Below are 18,099 nucleotides of genomic sequence, written 5' to 3'. Positions count from 1 at the left end.
GAAAACTAAGAAAACAAGCCTGAAGCACGAAGTAGAGATGAATTTCCATACCAGAATCAATCCAAAAAGTAACCGGAATCGCCGTGAATAACTATGAAGTCGCTGAAAGAAAATCCTAGAACAGGCAATACTTTGGGACTTCGGTTCTCTCTACAATAGTTTTGGTGTACGTTATCATGATCTCACAGGTTTTTCAAGGGTTCTGGGACAATTTCGTTTTTTTTTTCTATTCGTTTTTAGTCTGGTTGTTGGAATTCAATAAACTTTTTTTTGAGTACTTCGTCTGTAGGTCTTAAAAAAACCAAGTCCTCTAAACAAGATTGATCTGTGTGGATCTTGGTCGATATGGGATACGGTCAAATCTTGTTTGAGAGGGCGGTCGAAAAAAAGAAGAAGAAAGATCGCCCTATGCGAATGAACAAGTTTCCAAAAGCTACAATGATGAACCGCATTGCAGACATCATTAAGAATGCAGAAAAGAAAGATGGCCAAGGAAGAAATTATTTGTAGTGATATGACTTGACGAAATTGATTATGGCTAATGCTTGAAATGAAGAAGATTGGGCTGTATGCCATTTGAATGGTGTTATGGTCATGTATTCTGGGAATGTTGGCGAAAAAAAAAATAGAAATGGGTGTCCATAGTGATTTCTAAGTACTGTGGTCAAGTAATTGAATTGTATTTTGATTAATGGAAATCAACAGATCCATTTGTTATTTTGTTTAGAAAGATGTAAATACAATTGGGTGTCCTTAATAAATTGGGCATACCTTGTATAATATAGAAATTATTAGTAAGGAATTCTAGCCTTGAATGGTTGAAATGATTAGTCCTCTTTTATCAAGAAATATTATTTCGACGATTAATCGTCGTGATTGCTTGGTCATATCGATAGATGTGTCGACATAAACCTAATGACTATTATGTCGGTAAAGGACTTCAATTACCCGAGGAACGAAAGTGGAGAGTGTGAGTCTCGCAGAGTACCTGAGGAAGAGCACTAGAATCCAGGTAGGGGATTCATATTTATCTAGAATTTTCCACTTTTTATTTATAAAATGGTAATAGAACTACATTCTTAGTATTGTAGAACTACTAAGAGTTGAAGCATTCTTAGTATTGTAGAACTACATTCTTAATTTCCATACCATGTTTTTCCAACTCCTAAGTTTAAAAAAAAAAATTCAAACATTCAATGAACAGTCGAGATGGCGACGCATCCATAAAAAACAAGGGTTGTATAGGTTTCGAATAATTAAAACTATTCAAGTATGTAACCGGAATTAGAAGGGTTGTGATGTATATGGTCACAAAATAATCGATGAATATCGGCGATTCTCATAATCACACCCAAAACAGCGGTGGACTCAAGTGATCACACAAAATCAATTTCTTCCCTTTAAATAATAATGTGACTCCCCTAGGACCGTCACACGAAAAACGTTGACCAAGAGGGGAATGATATCCCTCTTTGGTCTCATCGACATTATAAGAAAGGCCGGAAAATAGACATGAATAAGGCTAATAGTGTCTGATAATTTATATATATATATATTTTTTTTCAAAAGCAGCAACTTTAAGAAAATCATACTTGTTGTTTTGCCAAATAGACTGCATATAATTAAATTTCTCTGCAAATCGATCTTTATGCAGGAAGCTGCTTGATGAATTCCTTTTCGATCTTCATATTAATGGCATAAAAATGCAATCCTTTCCGAATTTATGCGAATGCGGACCTTGTGTAATCCCAGTAAGAAGCGTCGCACAGTAGATTACATGAAAAAGATAAGAATATGGTTAATGACGTATTACAATTGATAAATCTACCAGAATGCAGTAGTAGCAATTGAAAAATTACTAATGAAAGGTAACCGTTTTGCCAAGGGTAAAACACCCTTTTATCTAGAGAGGCTAATTTACCTGTGTGCCCCTCAATACATCGAATACGTCTCCCACGCTGCCATCGGGAAAAACGTTGGCTGCTACAACTCCGGAGAGGTAGAGGAAGAGGATTGAGCTGGCGCGGGTCAGATCCTAATCCGAGTCATCAGTCTGCGTGGTAGATGGCAAGGAGGGCGGCAACGATCTTCGAGGCTGCCATATGGGAGGAATTCGACGACGTTGAGGGACATCGCCGACATTGCACGGGTCGGGATTTGCAAATTCAGGTCCGACGCTGAGCCTGATTGACGGCGAGGAAGGAGAGGGTGGCAAGTTGGGCGACTGGGTTGGAGGCGGTGGACCTTGACTGTAGAATATCCACAACAAATGCGATGGAGGCATGCAAGCTGCGTGGCGGCGATGATGAGTCTTGGTCAGGGCAATCTGGGTCTGGAGTAGCACTGGACGATGATTAGAGGCGGCGTGCAAGGCTGGCTGGACGAGGGAAGCGACATACAACCAAGTTGGAGCCGGCGGCCATGAAAGGTAGTAGCTCGACGATTGGGGAAGAAAGAGCTTAGGTACCCAGAGCAAATTTCTGGGTGCTCTGAACACAATTGATTTTGGTTTTTTTCGTTTCTTTGCCGACCACTACTTGTCTGGTTGGATCTATTTTTCGGCGATGAGGGCTACCGGAGCATACAATTTTAGGGATATGTATTATTTTCTGGTGGTGGCCTCGTCGCTTAGACACTTTAGAGCAAAGTCTATGATAACGTGTTTGAGGAGAAACGAAACGAGAATAATAACAACGTAATAGAACAGAACGTAACCGTTTATTGATTGATAATGAGACCTATATATAGGCATTACATAGCCATAATCCCGTAAGATTCGGAGTCCTAGTCTATTACAGAGATGTGAATCTATCTCTAACAGGAAACCTAATAAGCTAAGACACACACATAAGGATAGAATAGTAATTCTCCTGGAACAATATATTGTTTTTTTTTTTGCAAAGAAGTACTTCAATTACTAAATCCGAAGGTTAGAGATTACGATTAGATTGTAAAACAACTCGGATACAGCTTGGTATAGAATACCATTCCTGAGCATGCTCACATTGAAAGCCTATATTGTCACATCCCGAAATGGAACATGAACAATATATTTGGATTAAGAGTAAAATTAGCAAGCGAACAGAGCAATTAGGTTTCGCTCAGACACTCACTAACGTGAACAAGTGAATACAAGCTTTTCAACAAAAACAAATTCATTCATGAAATAAAATGATAACACTTTACATTTCCGCCAAAATAAAAGAATTTATACAACAAGAAATGCAGAAGGTAGCGTTAATGCCACTGGCCCAATACTAAACATATTTGACAACCTAAAACCTAAGTAAAATGTGACAAAATACTAAGGGGAGACCTTTGAGAAACTTTACTTGTAAACATTGGTAACAAATAAGAGAAGGAAAGGCATGAAGGTGCACACGCGAATGCTAACTCTCAAATGAGACTCCTAGCTCCAGAAAGCACAATCGAACCTGGAAATGAGCTAAAGTAGGGGTGAGCGTTGTCCTCGTTTTCCCAGTAGGGGCCAGCCCGCCCATGAGGTTTGCAAACCATGTAGGGATATAAAAAAGATTTCATAAAACATTGAGTGTAGGTTTTGGATCGATATAGAGAAAACCATATATAAAAAATGCAAGTTTGGGATACAATCATGCTTAAATAGTTTGTGGAACTCCAAAGGTAGGGTATGTCAAATTCAACTTCAAACAATGCTCGACCAATCCTAGCGACTAAATAGTCGAGGCCAACTACACGTTTGTTGTATCAACAAAGTAGCAAGAGTGTCCATTTAAACAGAATGCCCTCAATAGTATAGAAAAGAATGGATCCAATAATAAATATGGCATTGCCCTCCGGAGGTTCACGGTCATCGACACCGTAGGATTACCTAGTATGCTAGGCTCCCGTCACTCTCAGGTCAACACAAGTGAGGATTCACTACTTACCCTATCTGAAAAATCGTGGCAAGTCTCGGGTTTTCACAACATTTAATGCATCATAAATCATTCAACAGAGAACTAGGTTATGCATTTATAATTGGCCCAAAATCAACATAGGAGGGTGAGCTCCCCTACCTGGAATGACGTGCAGAATCCCAGACGATATCTAAATCTGATGTGTAGTTGCTGCTGCTCCTCCAAGTCTCCGAAAGATCCTCATAACAACAACTATGAGTTCATGAGGTATGAAGGAGTCAATGTTATACTTTAACATCAAAGATAATTGTCTCGATCCTTTTCCTAGTTTGACCCTGAAAGTTAAGGGTTGACTTTTCATTGACTAAGTATGTCCTAGTTTGACCAGGAATTATTTACGTTGATCAAGTTTGGCCGATACTCGACTAATTGTCGAATGACTCAAGAATAATTTAACTTTAATTATTGAACAATATTAAGCATGCTTTAATCACACTATGAATTGTATTTTGACATTTACATTTCACTAACACATTACTACATAATGAGTTCTCAATTCTCGAGTCGGGCGAGAATTGGAACTATTCTAATAATCGTAACTAATAGTTACGTTTAATCGTCACCATTTTAAATAAATTGGTTTTCACTAAGTTACAGTCGGTTAAAGTAAAATCGTTAAAATCATTTGGTAAACTGTAAAAAGATAACTTAGGATTAAACCGTAAAAGTCAAAGTCAAACAGTAAAATAGTAATTTAGAAATAGTAAATTCGTCAGGAGTATTTTAGTAATTTCACCATGCGGTATAATAATGAAAAAGATAGCAGTAAAAAGGTAAAACCTCAAATTTACCCTAATATACTCTGATCACAAATCCTGCTGCACATTAAGTGACAAGCTTCTCAACAATTCAGTGACTACCAAAATGACAAAATAAAAGTAAAAGGAAGGAGATTGCTACTTCACGGACTAAAAACACAGAGCCGAGGCTGCTGCATTTCATCTCCCGAGCTGCAGCACTTCCAAAGATCCTCCTAAATTTCAAAGGAAGTTGTCTTGTCTTTGGGAATCCATATATGTTGCCGAGGTGGTGATTTCAGGGCGGAAGAAAACCGAAAAAGAGGGAGAAAGAGGTTGAGCTCTAATCGGAGGAATTCGAAGGAGAATCAAGTCAAAACTAGAGGAAGAGAGCTGGGCTCACCAATATATGATTCCAATCACTGGTAGGGATCCACTGCGCCGTTGACATGGTGGAGGAGGATGGCGGCAGTCACATGGTGAAGTTGCAGAAGAGGGAGAAACAAAGTTAGACTTCAATTCGTAAAATTGAATATATAAATGAATTCGGGAAGAAGAAAGAAGGCCGGGCTTACCAATAGCTGAAAGAATAGCCACCAGAGCTCAAGAACTCGTCGGACTCTTCAATTTGGCATCGAGCTCTTATTTCCAAATCGACGAAATGTAACTTAAATCCTACATGCAGTAAATGGGTTTTGAAGAGGAGAAGGAGAGGATTATTTTGGTAGTTGTGGGCTAGTCCGATTTGACAGGACGGTGGCAACGCGAGGAGCAGAGAGGCGGTCGGTTTTTCGGTGGAAAAATTTGCTGAGATAGTCTATGCGTTGTCGAGCATAAATGAGGACGAGAGAGGAAACGGTGGCCAAGTTAAATGGCAAAGGGCTTGGGCCATTGGGCTCGGGCCCATGACAGAAAAGGCTTGGGCTTCTCCCAGGCCCAAAACCAAACCGAAACTAAAGTAAAATAATTTTTCAGAAAACATTTAAAACCAAATATAACTTAGGAAATTAGTAAAAATAAAACCAAGCATCGGATAAATATTATGAGAACACTTCCACGCTCGTGGCGACATGTAGTTTAATAACGACATATTAAACTACATTTTTCGACGTTTAAAATAAATGTCAGTTTCTTAATCCTAATGTGTTGGTAATTTGAGATTTAAAATCTCGGGTCTTACATATATGAGCTCATCTGCTCGCTATATACTTATTTTAATGGGTATAAAGATTATGTCGCCCCACCGGTAGCCATAATAACCCTTGAAAAAAAAAATCTCAAACCCTCCAAACATATGTTCATAAGAAATGTTCTTTGTGTGCATGACCAATAGGTTACGCTTCATCACCTTCGTTTAATGTTAGGGTACGTAAAACCGTTAACACAAAATTATATATACTAGGATAAGCTTCAACTCACCAACATAAAACATTATGATAGGGGTCATCACGGGTCGGGCTAGGGCTAGCCCTACCTTAAAAAGGGTCAGACCGAGCTTTAACCAAGTCGATAAAATTTAGGACCAGGTAGGGCTGGACTAAGGCTACAATATGTAAACCTCAGCTCGCCCTAAAGGCCCATTGCTTGAGGGCTAATAAGATCAAGTAGGGCCGGGCCGGGCCGAGCCGGGCCAGTAATTCATATAGGGCTAAAAAGGGCCAAAACGGGCCAATTTCACATTAGGTTTATAAAAAAATTGAAACAAATACATTAAAGTTATTTTTTCCTTACAATTTAGCTATATAGTTATACACATAATATAAAAACTCTTCTTTTTATTTTAGAATCATATTTTGCATACATATATATAATTGATTTAGCTTAAGAAATTTATAAATATAGGACGAAATGCTTATATTCATATATTCAATGAACTTTCACTCACAATCAATGGTTATTTAACAAAACATAAATAGAAATAAACTTATAAAATCAATAAAAATAAAGATAAATTATATTGTATATGCAATAGAAGAAACATATGTAAAAAATAGAAAAACAATATGATATTATTAGGGCCACAAGGGAGCCGGCCTTAAAAGGCTCAGTAGGACGGGGTTGTAAGATAAAGCCGGGTTTTATTTGCACAACCCTTACCCTAGCTTAATCGAAAAAGGTTTGTGACAGCTCTTGCATTAGAGCGGGCCAGGACTTTAGGGCTGGATGATAAGACCTAGAGGTGGACATGCAGACCCGAAAATGAAAAAAAAAAATATATGAACCCAAACTGAATCCGAAAAAACTGAAAATTGATGAAAAAAACCGAACAAAACAGATTATGTTTGGGTTGGGTTTACTCTCTCATAAACAGAACGAAGCCGAACTGACCCAATAACCTGAAGTCAATGGTCAAAGTTATCATTTTGGTATATTTTTACTTTTATAATTTAAAAAAAAAAGTAAAACTAAAGCCAACATAAACCTAAGTGATCTAATCAATCTTGCGGTCTCTCTCATCTCTCAGAAAAAAAAACTTATGGCCCTCTCTTTTTCTAAATCTCCATTCCTTAGTTTAGTATTATATTAAAAATTCACTTCATTTTGTAAAACCAGTCCATATAACTCCTCCCTCCTCCATCTTCCTTCGATCTCCATTTCCCGTCGCTTCTTTTGTACCGTAACTCTAACAATTGAATTCTCTAATCAATGCTTTATTAATGTTTCATATCCTAAGCGAATAAGTATTAATAAAGGCTCACATGAGACGTGAAAGAAGACTTTGATAGACCATATGACCTACATGACAGACTTAGCGAGTTTCAATTACTTAAACCCACAGAGAGTGCGAATATTTTTGTTCATTTCTGATTTTAATGCAATAGAGTTTTTTGTAGTTTAGTTAAATATGCACTGTGGAAATGTTAGAGTCAATTAGGTATGGGATAATCATTAGAGCATTTATTTTTCATTTTTATGTCAAATTTTGGACTTCAAAATTAATATATAATATTATATATTTTACATATGGGTAAAACTGAAGAAAAAAAAACCGAACTGAATCAAATTGTACGGGTTGGATTGGGTTGTGGGTCGTAGTCTCTAAAATAAAAAAATAAATCGAACTGAACTGAATTTAAAATTTGAGTTGAGTTATGAATTTTGTCTAAAATTGAACTGTATTAACCCGTGTCGGACCTATATTAGGAGGAAGAAAGTTCTCGGTGGGAAATTTGAAACAGGTAAATGATAAACCCGTACGTAGCTTGTTTCAATAGTAAGATTGATGTGAAACGTGGTAGGTGAATCGCAGCTGGCACTGCGTTCTTCTTCGTCATCGGAGGTGGTAGGTAAATGGCTTACTACTTAGTAAAGAAATGGAAAAGTATCTCAACAAAAAAGGCATAAACCCCACCACCATCACCACCCAAAACCCACTCTCACCAACCCAACCTCATCATAGTGACATGCTCATTCCTCCACCTGATCCAATCACCAACCCCAATCTCTTTTGTTTTCCTCCAAATTTTGGGGCAAAAATATGCACATTTTAGCTCCGATAAGTAGTAACTTCCAACTTCGTCTTCGTATCTGTCAGTCGATTTCCGTTCAGAGATCACTCTTTCCCGACTTAATTCGAATGAGGTTGTCCTAATTGGTCTTATCTTATATTTTCACATCATAAACCGTTAATGTTTCCAATATTCTACGAGCTAAATCAATATAAATTTTAATAGATTAAGTTTACTAGATTAAAAGACCACCAAATTTTAGTGGTTAATCTCAAACACAATCCTTGAACAATACCATAATTCTATCTCAGCCCCTCCACCAACCCCAATACTTTTTGCCACCTTTACCCACATTTGTGAATCGATATAATCCCTAGTGTCATCTCCTCCGGCCAACAGCATTAGTGCATTACCAATTCCTTATTCCTCCATTTTTTTGTTTCACATCGTCCCATCTCTTAATGGCAATCGAAACACCCCAAAGCGAAATCATCTACCGCTCAAAGCTCCCGGACATCCCCATCCCAAACCACCTCCCTCTCCACTCCTACATCTTCCAAAACAAGTCCCACCTCAGCTCCAAGCCCTGCATCATCAATGGCAACACCGGTGACATCTATACCTACGCCGACGTCGAGCTCACCGCCCACAAAGTCGCCTCCGGTCTCAACAAGCTCGGCATCAAGCAAGGCGACGTCGTCATGCTTCTCCTTCCCAACACCCCCGAGTTCGTCTTCACCTTCTTAGGAGCCTCCTTCCGCGGCGCCATGACCACCGCCGCCAACCCCTTCTTCACCCCGGCAGAAATCGCCAAACAAGCCAAAGCTTCAAAGGCGAAGCTGATCATCACTCTCGCTAGCTATTACGACAAAGTAAAAGACTTATCGTCTGACGAGGTCAAGTTGATGTGCATTGACTCCCCGCCACCCGACTCGTCTTGTCTCCATTTCTCCGAACTGACTCAGTCCAATGAAGACGACGTGCCGGAGGTTGACATTAGCCCTAACGACGTCGTCGCTTTGCCCTATTCGTCCGGCACGACGGGACTGGCTAAAGGGGTGATGCTGACGCACAAGGGCTTGGTGACCAGCGTGTCACAGCAGGTTGACGGAGAGAATCCAAACTTGTACTACAGCAGCGACGACGTCGTTCTCTGCGTTCTGCCGCTGTTCCACATTTACTCCCTGAATTCTGTCTTGCTATGTGGGTTGAGAGCTGGAGCTGCGATTCTGGTGATGCAGAAGTTTGATATTGTTACTCTCTTGGAGCTCATGCAGAAGCATAGGGTTAGTGTTGCACCAATCGTGCCTCCGATTGTTCTGGCCATCGCAAAGTTTCCCGATCTCGATAAGTATGATTTGGGGTCAATAAGGGTGCTGAAGAGTGGAGGAGCACCGTTGGGGAAGGAGCTTGAAGACACGGTCAGAGCCAAATTTCCCAATGTCACAATTGGTCAGGTATGTTACTCACCAACCTGTATTCCAAGTCAATACGACGTCGTGTGGGTTTTGGAATTAAGATTTAGGGTCCATATTCAGAACTTGACTATTCGAGATATATTACAAAGTTGTACGTATGACTCCCTCCATGATGGATGAGATCTCCATCCATACTCATGAATGTCATGATGTTCCATTTTTCAGAAAAGATCACATATCGAACAGTAGGTGCCTGTTTGATTGATTCAAGTTTATCACTTACTTTTTCAAGCAAGCAACCTGAGTTCGACTTATAATATACTTATTTTAGCATATTATCATCACTGGAAATTGATATTACAACACCTCCAACTCAAGTAAATGGAAACTAAACTACTGTAAATTTTGTTACATTTGTTCCAAATTAACTGGTTAAGTTTTTAAATTTAGAAATGAGAGATATACATGGAAATACATATATTTGTGTTATTTAAAATGGGATGTTAATATGTCATGACCTAATGCCAAAATTCCCAAAAAAATATTATAGTTGTGTCTTGTAAGGTATGTATTATATTGAAATCACATAAAGAAATAAATTCAATCAAGATACGGGGGCTTACCAAACGTTTGAATAGTTTAGGAATGGAGACAATGTTATGGAATAATATTGTAGGTGAGAATGGATGACAATGAATGGAGACTCTTTGAGATAAGCTAGAGGTGGCCTTTAGGATAATCATATGTCTAATTAAGCATACCAGAACAAAGTTGGTAAGACTATGACAAGTAACAAGTTCTTAAGTTTAATGATGCAAGTGTAATCACCAACTTTATTTTGGTGTATTGCTAGGCAGCGGCAATTTTGTTATACGAAAAAGTCAAAATCTGGTCATCTTATAAACTTGAACTCATATTAAATTTGCTATGTAACGTACGAGGGTGACATATAAACCTTTTACCTTCTAGTATCTATTTGTATATTTGATTACTTTAGAATTACTGTTGTTGTATAAGAAGTCGGAGATCGGCGATCGTTAATCTGACCTAATTTGATGTTACATTTCACTGATTTCAGGGATATGGGATGACGGAGGCAGGACCGGTGTTGACAATGTCATTGGCATTTGCTAAGGAACCTTTCGAGGTTAAACCAGGTGGGTGCGGGACGGTGGTCCGAAATGCAGAGTTGAAGATCGTCGACCCTGAAACTGGTGCCTCTTTGCCTCACAACCAGCCTGGTGAGATTTGCATCAGAGGCCACCAAATCATGAAAGGTATTAAACACATTTACATATATAACAATAATCTTCCACTACAATAATAATATATGGATCTAATTGTAGATGAAAGTATATACCACATGATGCAACAACATTGTTGCTCATGATCTTGAGGAGTCAGCAAATACTCAAACCAATCAAACACTCGTCTTGTACACATTAATATTGACATATACCATAATGTCATGAGTATTCGATATATCGATCATACCAGCGGTTTCTATATGCGTTTTTCATTACATTTAGTTGTCACATATTCGAAATATTACATGCTACGATCTTTTGCTATTATAAACCACACCCCACAAGAAAAGATCAAAGTATGTCCACTTCTAGAACCCCTTCAACAAGGCATCATGAACGGGCCAGCTTAGACACATAGTCTCTCATTTCGGCCAATGATTTGTGCTATTCAATTGACTGGCATAATGACTAGTGACTTTTACTTGTTCAGGCTACCTTAATGATCCGGAGGCCACAAGCAGAACGATAGACAAGGACGGATGGCTACACACAGGTGACGTAGGCTTCATTGATGATGATGAAGAGCTCTTCATTGTTGATCGACTCAAGGAGCTTATCAAATACAAAGGATTTCAGGTGGCTCCTGCTGAGCTTGAAGCCTTGCTCGTCACCCATCCAAACATTTCTGATGCCGCAGTTGTCCCGTAAGTGACATGAGTTCTGGTGGAGACGTTATATATAACCGACACATACAATAAGTTCTTTAACGTTGTGATGTTATAACTTAAGCTATACGATAGAATATGCATGCACGATCCATTGTAGATTTTTTTTGTTGGCAAAGATGCATTGTAGATTTGTAGGTTGATAATTTACACTAATATTGTGGGATTTTTTATATGTAATGTCAGAATGAAGGACGATGCCGCCGGTGAGGTTCCTGTTGCTTTTGTGGTGAGGCCAAACGGATCTCAGATCACTGAGGATGAGATCAAGCAATTTATATCAAAACAGGTATATAAATTGTTTAGTGGGTTTAGTATATGTCGAGACCTCACGGCCATTTAGGCCATCACTCACATGGATTCAATCTTTAAAGTACAAACCCATGTCTTTAAACATTACAATTCACACTTTAGTCTTATTTATTAGAGGTACGAAATGTTTACCAAATGTCCTTACATTTCCATCACACCACATTTTCTAAAGGAAGGAATAAGATATATACAAGCCAATTGTCTCCAATAAGTGTTGTGTGCATTATCAACCCAAATCTAACTAGGGGTAGTGCTCTCTTTATCACTACATGTAAGTCAAGTCACAGCCAACTCTTGTTAAAACTCAACATAAGAAAGAAAACAAGTCTTAATGGTCCAACTTTGGGACTACGTTTGATTTGAGTTTGAATCTAATTATCTAACGTTTCACCCAATTATGTTTTGCAGGTTGTATTTTACAAAAGAATAAACAGAGTATTTTTCATTGCTGCCATTCCCAAGTCACCATCTGGCAAGATCTTGAGGAAGGAGTTGAGAGCTAAACTTGCTGCTGATTTTGCAAATTGATCGATATTTCTTGCCCCTTCATACTAACGGGGATTACGGGCTATGTGTACTTAGTAAACTGCTTGATTTCTCTATTTTTTTTTCCTTGTACTCTGGACTAGAAAAAGGTTGCGTGAGTCATAAATTGTGAATTGGGAATTTCTACAAACATAATGTACGTAAAAATCAATTGAAACTAGTGCCTTTGAAAAACTCGATCCCATTTGCCCTTACTTCGCATACCCCATGGGATGATCTTTTATCACAATCAAATCAAAAGCCTAACCTATTAGACTTTAAATTTAGTACAGATATTATTGTATCGTTAGTGCATACATACTTACAAGGAGAATTGGAAATTTGTGATCATGATGACCGAAGAGCTAATAAGATGTCGGAAAAGGCTTAAAACTATCTTTTGTTATAACTATGTTTACTACTTTGATTTTAAATGTGAGCATCCGAGCGATTTTGTGTCAGATTTATAATTTGAAGTTGAACAAATTTCTTTTAGTAAAGGATGCCTGTGGCAGATTAAAAACAAATAAGGGATGCATGTGGCATGCATTTGCATTTTATTTACATAGATATGATGTAGTCATTATACTCAATAATCTGGATTGGAGTTAATTAGTTAATTGAACCAGTTGACACCCATATCCCTGCTAGCTGCTTCAGAAATTTCGTCCATCACTTTCTCTTGGCCTTTGGGGTAATAAATTCCAGTCTTCTCATGGGGAACCCAGGAAATATTGCCTTCATTTTCTGGTCCCATACTCATATGGCTTCTGTTCTTCATTTCATCACCTTCAAACTTCCTGGTTTCCCGTATCATATCTGCTGAAGTGCTCTTCTTATGGAAAGCCTTTCGCCCCGCCGGCCTGCGCACAATTGTGTTAGAGAATTTTGGCAATGCATACTAAATGTTTTTGCTTTTATGACAAATTCTTAACGATGAACAATGTAATGACCGGGGTTGATTTTAAGTTAGAGGCTAAGCATGTAACGATAAATGTATATATAATACATTCATTCTATTATGACGTCATCTCTTTTGGCTGGCCAATCAACTTCCCCAAAGCCTCTAGCTAGAGCTTGCATACTGGTTAACTCATTTATATATATTATACCACATTATTAGTGATCTAGTCTTCCAAAAACAATCGCGTCATATTCGTTTAACTGTTAGTTTTGCTGCATATTCTGAAATTGACAAATGCTTTCAATTAGTTGCCTCAGATTCTAAATATATCGATCCCAAGTCTAGTCCTAGTTCTACAACTAATTAATAACTTGAATCCAAAACACTCGTTTTACTCGAATCAGCTTCTCCTACGTACTGTTAGTGATTCGTGCTGTGGTTGTGTGAGACCATATATATATGAATGATCCTAACCCTGTTCCCACTTATAAGGCATCTAAGAAACGTACCGTAAACCTAAATCTCCTCGCAACACTACAAAAAAAAATTCAGTAATAAGCACATGTGGGTAGCACGTGGGTGTTAACCATGTGGCTAACTCCCTAAAATCTCACAAAACCCCCCAAATGTGACTTGTTAGTTATAAATTTAGGGGGTTTTGTGAGATTTTGGAGAATTGACCACATAATTAAAAACCCTCATTTAAGGATGTGCTTATTGCCAATTTTTTTTTGTAGTGCAAACACATGAACTGAACGAAAATGTGAAAGATCCATATATATAATATGCTGGTACATAAAATAAATAGCAAGAATGCTTACTTGAAAAACATGGTGTTCATGGTTTGCGCTCCTCTCGCGAAGACCGTCGCCATTTCTCTACCACTGTGTTTTTCAAACCAGGACTATCCACTTGTATTACTGCAGCTTATTGCATGCATGTTGTAAGAAATCATATATATAGGGCTGGAGAGGATAACATGACCATACCTTATTATCCATTTCTCACTTCCCAATGGAGGATTTCATTATGGGACCGTTACAGCATGTACGTCATTTTCTAATTGAAGATATAAGGATATACAGTTTCTGGATGACCATATATGCTTCCTCTTCATCGATCAATTAATGACTCCATTTCCTCAAGTATGGACTCTGCTTTACATGGTCCCAATACTCCATTCCATGTCTTATGGTTTATACGGCTGATCAAGTATCGGGAAAAATATATAACACCAAAGACAAGGATGGGAATATGTATACACAGTTGAAGATCATCACTAAATGTGCTGACATTGCATACCTAACAATGTTGAAATGCATACTTGCCGTTAACATAGGAATCTGATTTCTTGGTAATTGACTCAAGCGATCGATCGATCGAAATTGACATGAGATTCTACAACCATTAGGCTATTATTACTATGCGAAAAGATTACGTTTTTGTGATGAGAAAGTTTGCATCATTTGCATTAGGATTTAAGAATGCGCTTATTTCCCTAACTTTCATGATTGGGTATGATGTAGGATCATCAATTCGATTAGAGTTCTAGACTAAATTTCTACCTAATGTGATAGAAAGGAACAATCTTCTTTGTCAAAAGTTGGCCTAGGTGCTTTTGCAACCAAACCAGGACTCCATTCCATTTGTCCGTAATTAGGAAACTTCTCATGTATGATGAATCTATAGAATTTGTTTTTTCATGATATAAAATTGCAAGAACTTAGAGCATCTTTACTCTTAAAATTCACTATTATAGAGGATTTAAAAAAAAAAAGTGAAACAAATTTATTGATCAACAATCAGCACTCGGCCGGAGGGATCGATTACGGTACTAAAATCCAAAGACTGTCTACTCTGATTAGCTAAGCTAGCTAAATTGTGCGCAACACAATTCACCGAACGGCGTACAAAAAGAAATCTGTTACTAGGTAATAATTCCAGCATATATCACAAATCAGAAATAAAAAAACCATACTCCGACGAATCTAACGAACCGTAAAAGACCGCATCCAATAACAAGTGGGGGTTAAAGAGTGATTATAAGCAAGACTCAAGCCTTCCAGAATGGCTAGAAGCTCAGTATATAACAGGGACAAGGAGATAGTCCGATAAAGAGAGAACACACCTATGCAGAATCGAGAATGATCAATCCCACCGAGACCCGTACATCGATCACCAGGTTGGAAAGCTGCATCCACATTCAGCTTCAAGAAACCCACCGAAGGGCGCTTCCATCTAACATGTATTCAAACTCTAGGATTCGGTGGCGGCGTCTTATTTGGACAAACTCCTGCCACCAACCCATGATAGTCGGCATTAGCTTCCTTGCCGTCTTAACCTCATCATTCCACACCTTAGAATTTCAATTACACCACACAGCCCAAATACACATCAAGAGAACATAAGGACTAGACTTCTCTAAAGTCGAATGAAATTTTCAATCTAAATTGGATGGGTACTCAGTGTGATCAATCCATAGATACCGATAGAAAATAAGTAGGCAGGCTAGGCGCGGAAAATTCTATTATGCAGTGTTGCACACTATGCAGACTATTTTGTGTGTATGTGCAAAAAAAAAATGTCAATAAAAAAATTGACCTCAAAATGTCATGAGAACTACAAGATTTTAAAATTTTGAATATGAATGGTGATGATTATGTGCTGCATGGTGTGCAGCGCTGCACCATAAGCAAATCCAACTAGGGGCCGCTTACTTATAAAAAAGGATAATGACTTCCTCAGAAATCTTACCTGTTAGAAAGATTTTAAAAATATAAAAGAAAAGAGGGGAAGTATTGAAACGGTGGATAGACATCTATTCAATCAAGAGGTGTCTTGTATATTTGATATGTTTCTCAAACTTGTTGCAATTGTATGTCAATTATTTTAAATGCAAATTCAATTTAATTAAAGATGACTCTTGGTGAAGAGTTATGACTGAAAGTACAAGTCTGTTAGTTGTTTGAAAATGTATGACTAATCCTATATATATATAGTCCCTATCTAATTACAGAGTGAAGCTTCACTCTGAAATTACAGAGTGAAGTTCTAATTTTGACACACTTTTCGGTCATTTTTTTCACCATAAGTGATTCAATATTTAGGTATGCTATTCAAGATCATATGTACAAAATTTCATCTAATTTGGACATCGTTAAGGTATTGAAATTAGATTAAATCAATGAATGAATTAAAACTGTTCAACGTGAACCGTTCGTGTAAATCTCAATTTTGAAAGCTCAAACCATTGTCAAATTGGATGAAACTTTGTAGAGATGATCTTGAATAACATACCTAAATATTGAATCGCTTATGGTGAAAAAAAATGACCGAAAAGTGTGTCAAAATTGGAACTTCACTCTGTAATTTCAGAGTGAAGCTTTACTCTGGATAGGGACTATATATATATATATATATATATATATATATATATATATATATGAATACTTCTTTGCATATGAGAACAGAAAATGACACCGTGTTCCTTTCTTTTACTCTCCTTTTGATGGTCTATCTCCATCTCTTTTCTCAAAACAAAATCTGAAAACTATACATATGCAGATATAGTTTCTAGGAACCTTGAGCCCCTTGAAATCTTCAATCGAGTGTTAAATTGATCTTCGTAAGTGCAAGACGCTGATCAACATTAGCCAGTTGCTAGGCTTCATTGTATCCACAAGGCTTATTTGCATCAACCCCTTTGCACACAAGTAGTGGGGGCAAATATAGTCTGAAAGATAGCGTTGCTACAACGTGCCTTGAAGCATTAAACTCTTTCAACTTATCACTACCCACATACCTATATTCACAAAATTTCCAACATTACCAACATGGGTTTTTTCTCGGCTAAGAATAGCTAGGATTTCCAGAAGAAGATATCATTCGTCTTAAAATTTGTCATTTTTTAATATATTTATTGAGCAAGTTCAAATTAACGTAACATGAAACCGATTAGTGAGAAAGCACAACTGGTTAAGTTGCAAAGAAAAATGTAAATGGATGCTCCTCTTGTTGTTTCTTTTGCTGCTTTTCGAGAAATTTCCAAACGAATAATTTCACCGAGAGCTAACACTAAGCTGGTGCAGAATCGTTCAAGAATAACACATTTCAGTGTTAGAACTTAGAAAAGAGGGGGCCCCTTACCATAATCTTGCTGCCTCGCGGACCTCCCCAGAAGGTAATTTCAATGTGGTTGATTTCTCGATTCCTTTTCGGGAGGGATTCATCCTTTAGGGCGATAACCCGGACCACTTTTAAGGTGTAATGAGGCTTCTGTGGTTAGGCCTCTTTCTCTGTTGCCTCTTAGTCTTCGGAATGACATATACATCACACATCTTGTTATTTTATCAACCTCAATCTATTTTATTGTATCGAGTAGTTGGATCATAGTCTCTTACTATAAAAAAGCTTGTTGTGAAAGACCTAGTACTAGATAATGTGGGAAAAATGTATGAGTAGTTTATATGCCGTGGGAGGGTTACTTTAGCCTTTCGAATCAGGTAACACTAGTAGAAGTTGTCCCTCTCAATTCTCTTCTCTGGTAACCCGCCACGAAAAGAATAGCCAATTCTATTAATAATAAGAAGACTGTCTTTATCCATATCATTTATAATTTGATCTTCACTGAGTAGCAAGAGAATGTGTGGAACCTCTGGTAGCCATTATCGCTCCAAGTGCACCGCAATTTTTTTTATTAAAAAAGAACTGGCTCCAGAACAATAAGATCTCTCTTACGCTACACCAACTACCATATGTGTTTTGCCAATATTCACGGGCTCCTTAATTTTCTTAGCTTTACAGCTTCGTTCCCTTGATGCCCATCTCCGAGGCACAATTGAATG

At 37.9% G+C, this 18,099-nt stretch overlaps 2 protein-coding genes across 2 annotated transcripts; one reads left to right on the top strand and one right to left on the bottom strand.

The window, feature by feature from the left end:
- The first annotated feature begins 8,519 nt into the window (after window positions 1-8,519).
- On the top strand, window positions 8,520-12,567 carry LOC126798944 (4-coumarate--CoA ligase 1-like). The gene is made up of 5 exons (XM_050526041.1): window positions 8,520-9,581; window positions 10,621-10,819; window positions 11,280-11,493; window positions 11,701-11,803; window positions 12,235-12,567. The coding sequence occupies exons 1-5, from the start codon at window positions 8,586-8,588 to the stop codon at window positions 12,352-12,354; spliced, it is 1,632 nt and encodes a 543-aa protein (XP_050381998.1). The 5' UTR covers window positions 8,520-8,585; the 3' UTR covers window positions 12,355-12,567.
- Window positions 12,568-12,967: 400 nt separating this feature from the next.
- Window positions 12,968-14,129, bottom strand: LOC126797043 (uncharacterized). The gene is made up of 2 exons (XM_050523732.1): window positions 14,077-14,129; window positions 12,968-13,214 (listed from the first exon to the last, which is right to left on the bottom strand). The coding sequence occupies exons 1-2, from the start codon at window positions 14,127-14,129 to the stop codon at window positions 12,968-12,970; spliced, it is 300 nt and encodes a 99-aa protein (XP_050379689.1).
- Window positions 14,130-18,099: the final 3,970 nt, after the last annotated feature.

Source organism: Argentina anserina, chromosome 6 (genome assembly GCF_933775445.1).
Source record: "Argentina anserina chromosome 6, drPotAnse1.1, whole genome shotgun sequence".
NCBI lineage: Eukaryota > Viridiplantae > Streptophyta > Magnoliopsida > Rosales > Rosaceae > Argentina > Argentina anserina.
Note: the sequence above shows the minus strand (reverse complement) of the source record. Positions and strands in the feature narration are given on the sequence as shown.

What these genes read in the sequence shown, in the direction of transcription:
- LOC126798944 (XM_050526041.1), top strand. Translation starts at nt 8,586, where the DNA reads ATGGCAATCGAAACACCCCAAAGCGAAATCATCTACCGCTCAAAGCTC. An exon ending in AGGCCACCAAATCATGAAAG is followed by an intron (nt 10,820 to 11,279) that starts GTATTAAACACA and finishes TTACTTGTTCAG; the next exon opens with GCTACCTTAATGATCCGGAG. An exon ending in TCTGATGCCGCAGTTGTCCC is followed by an intron (nt 11,494 to 11,700) that starts GTAAGTGACATG and finishes ATGTAATGTCAG; the next exon opens with AATGAAGGACGATGCCGCCG.
- LOC126797043 (XM_050523732.1), bottom strand. Translation starts at nt 14,129, where the DNA reads ATGGCGACGGTCTTCGCGAGAGGAGCGCAAACCATGAACACCATGTTT. An exon ending in ATGAACACCATGTTTTTCAA is followed by an intron (nt 13,215 to 14,076) that starts GTAAGCATTCTT and finishes AATTGTGCGCAG; the next exon opens with GCCGGCGGGGCGAAAGGCTT.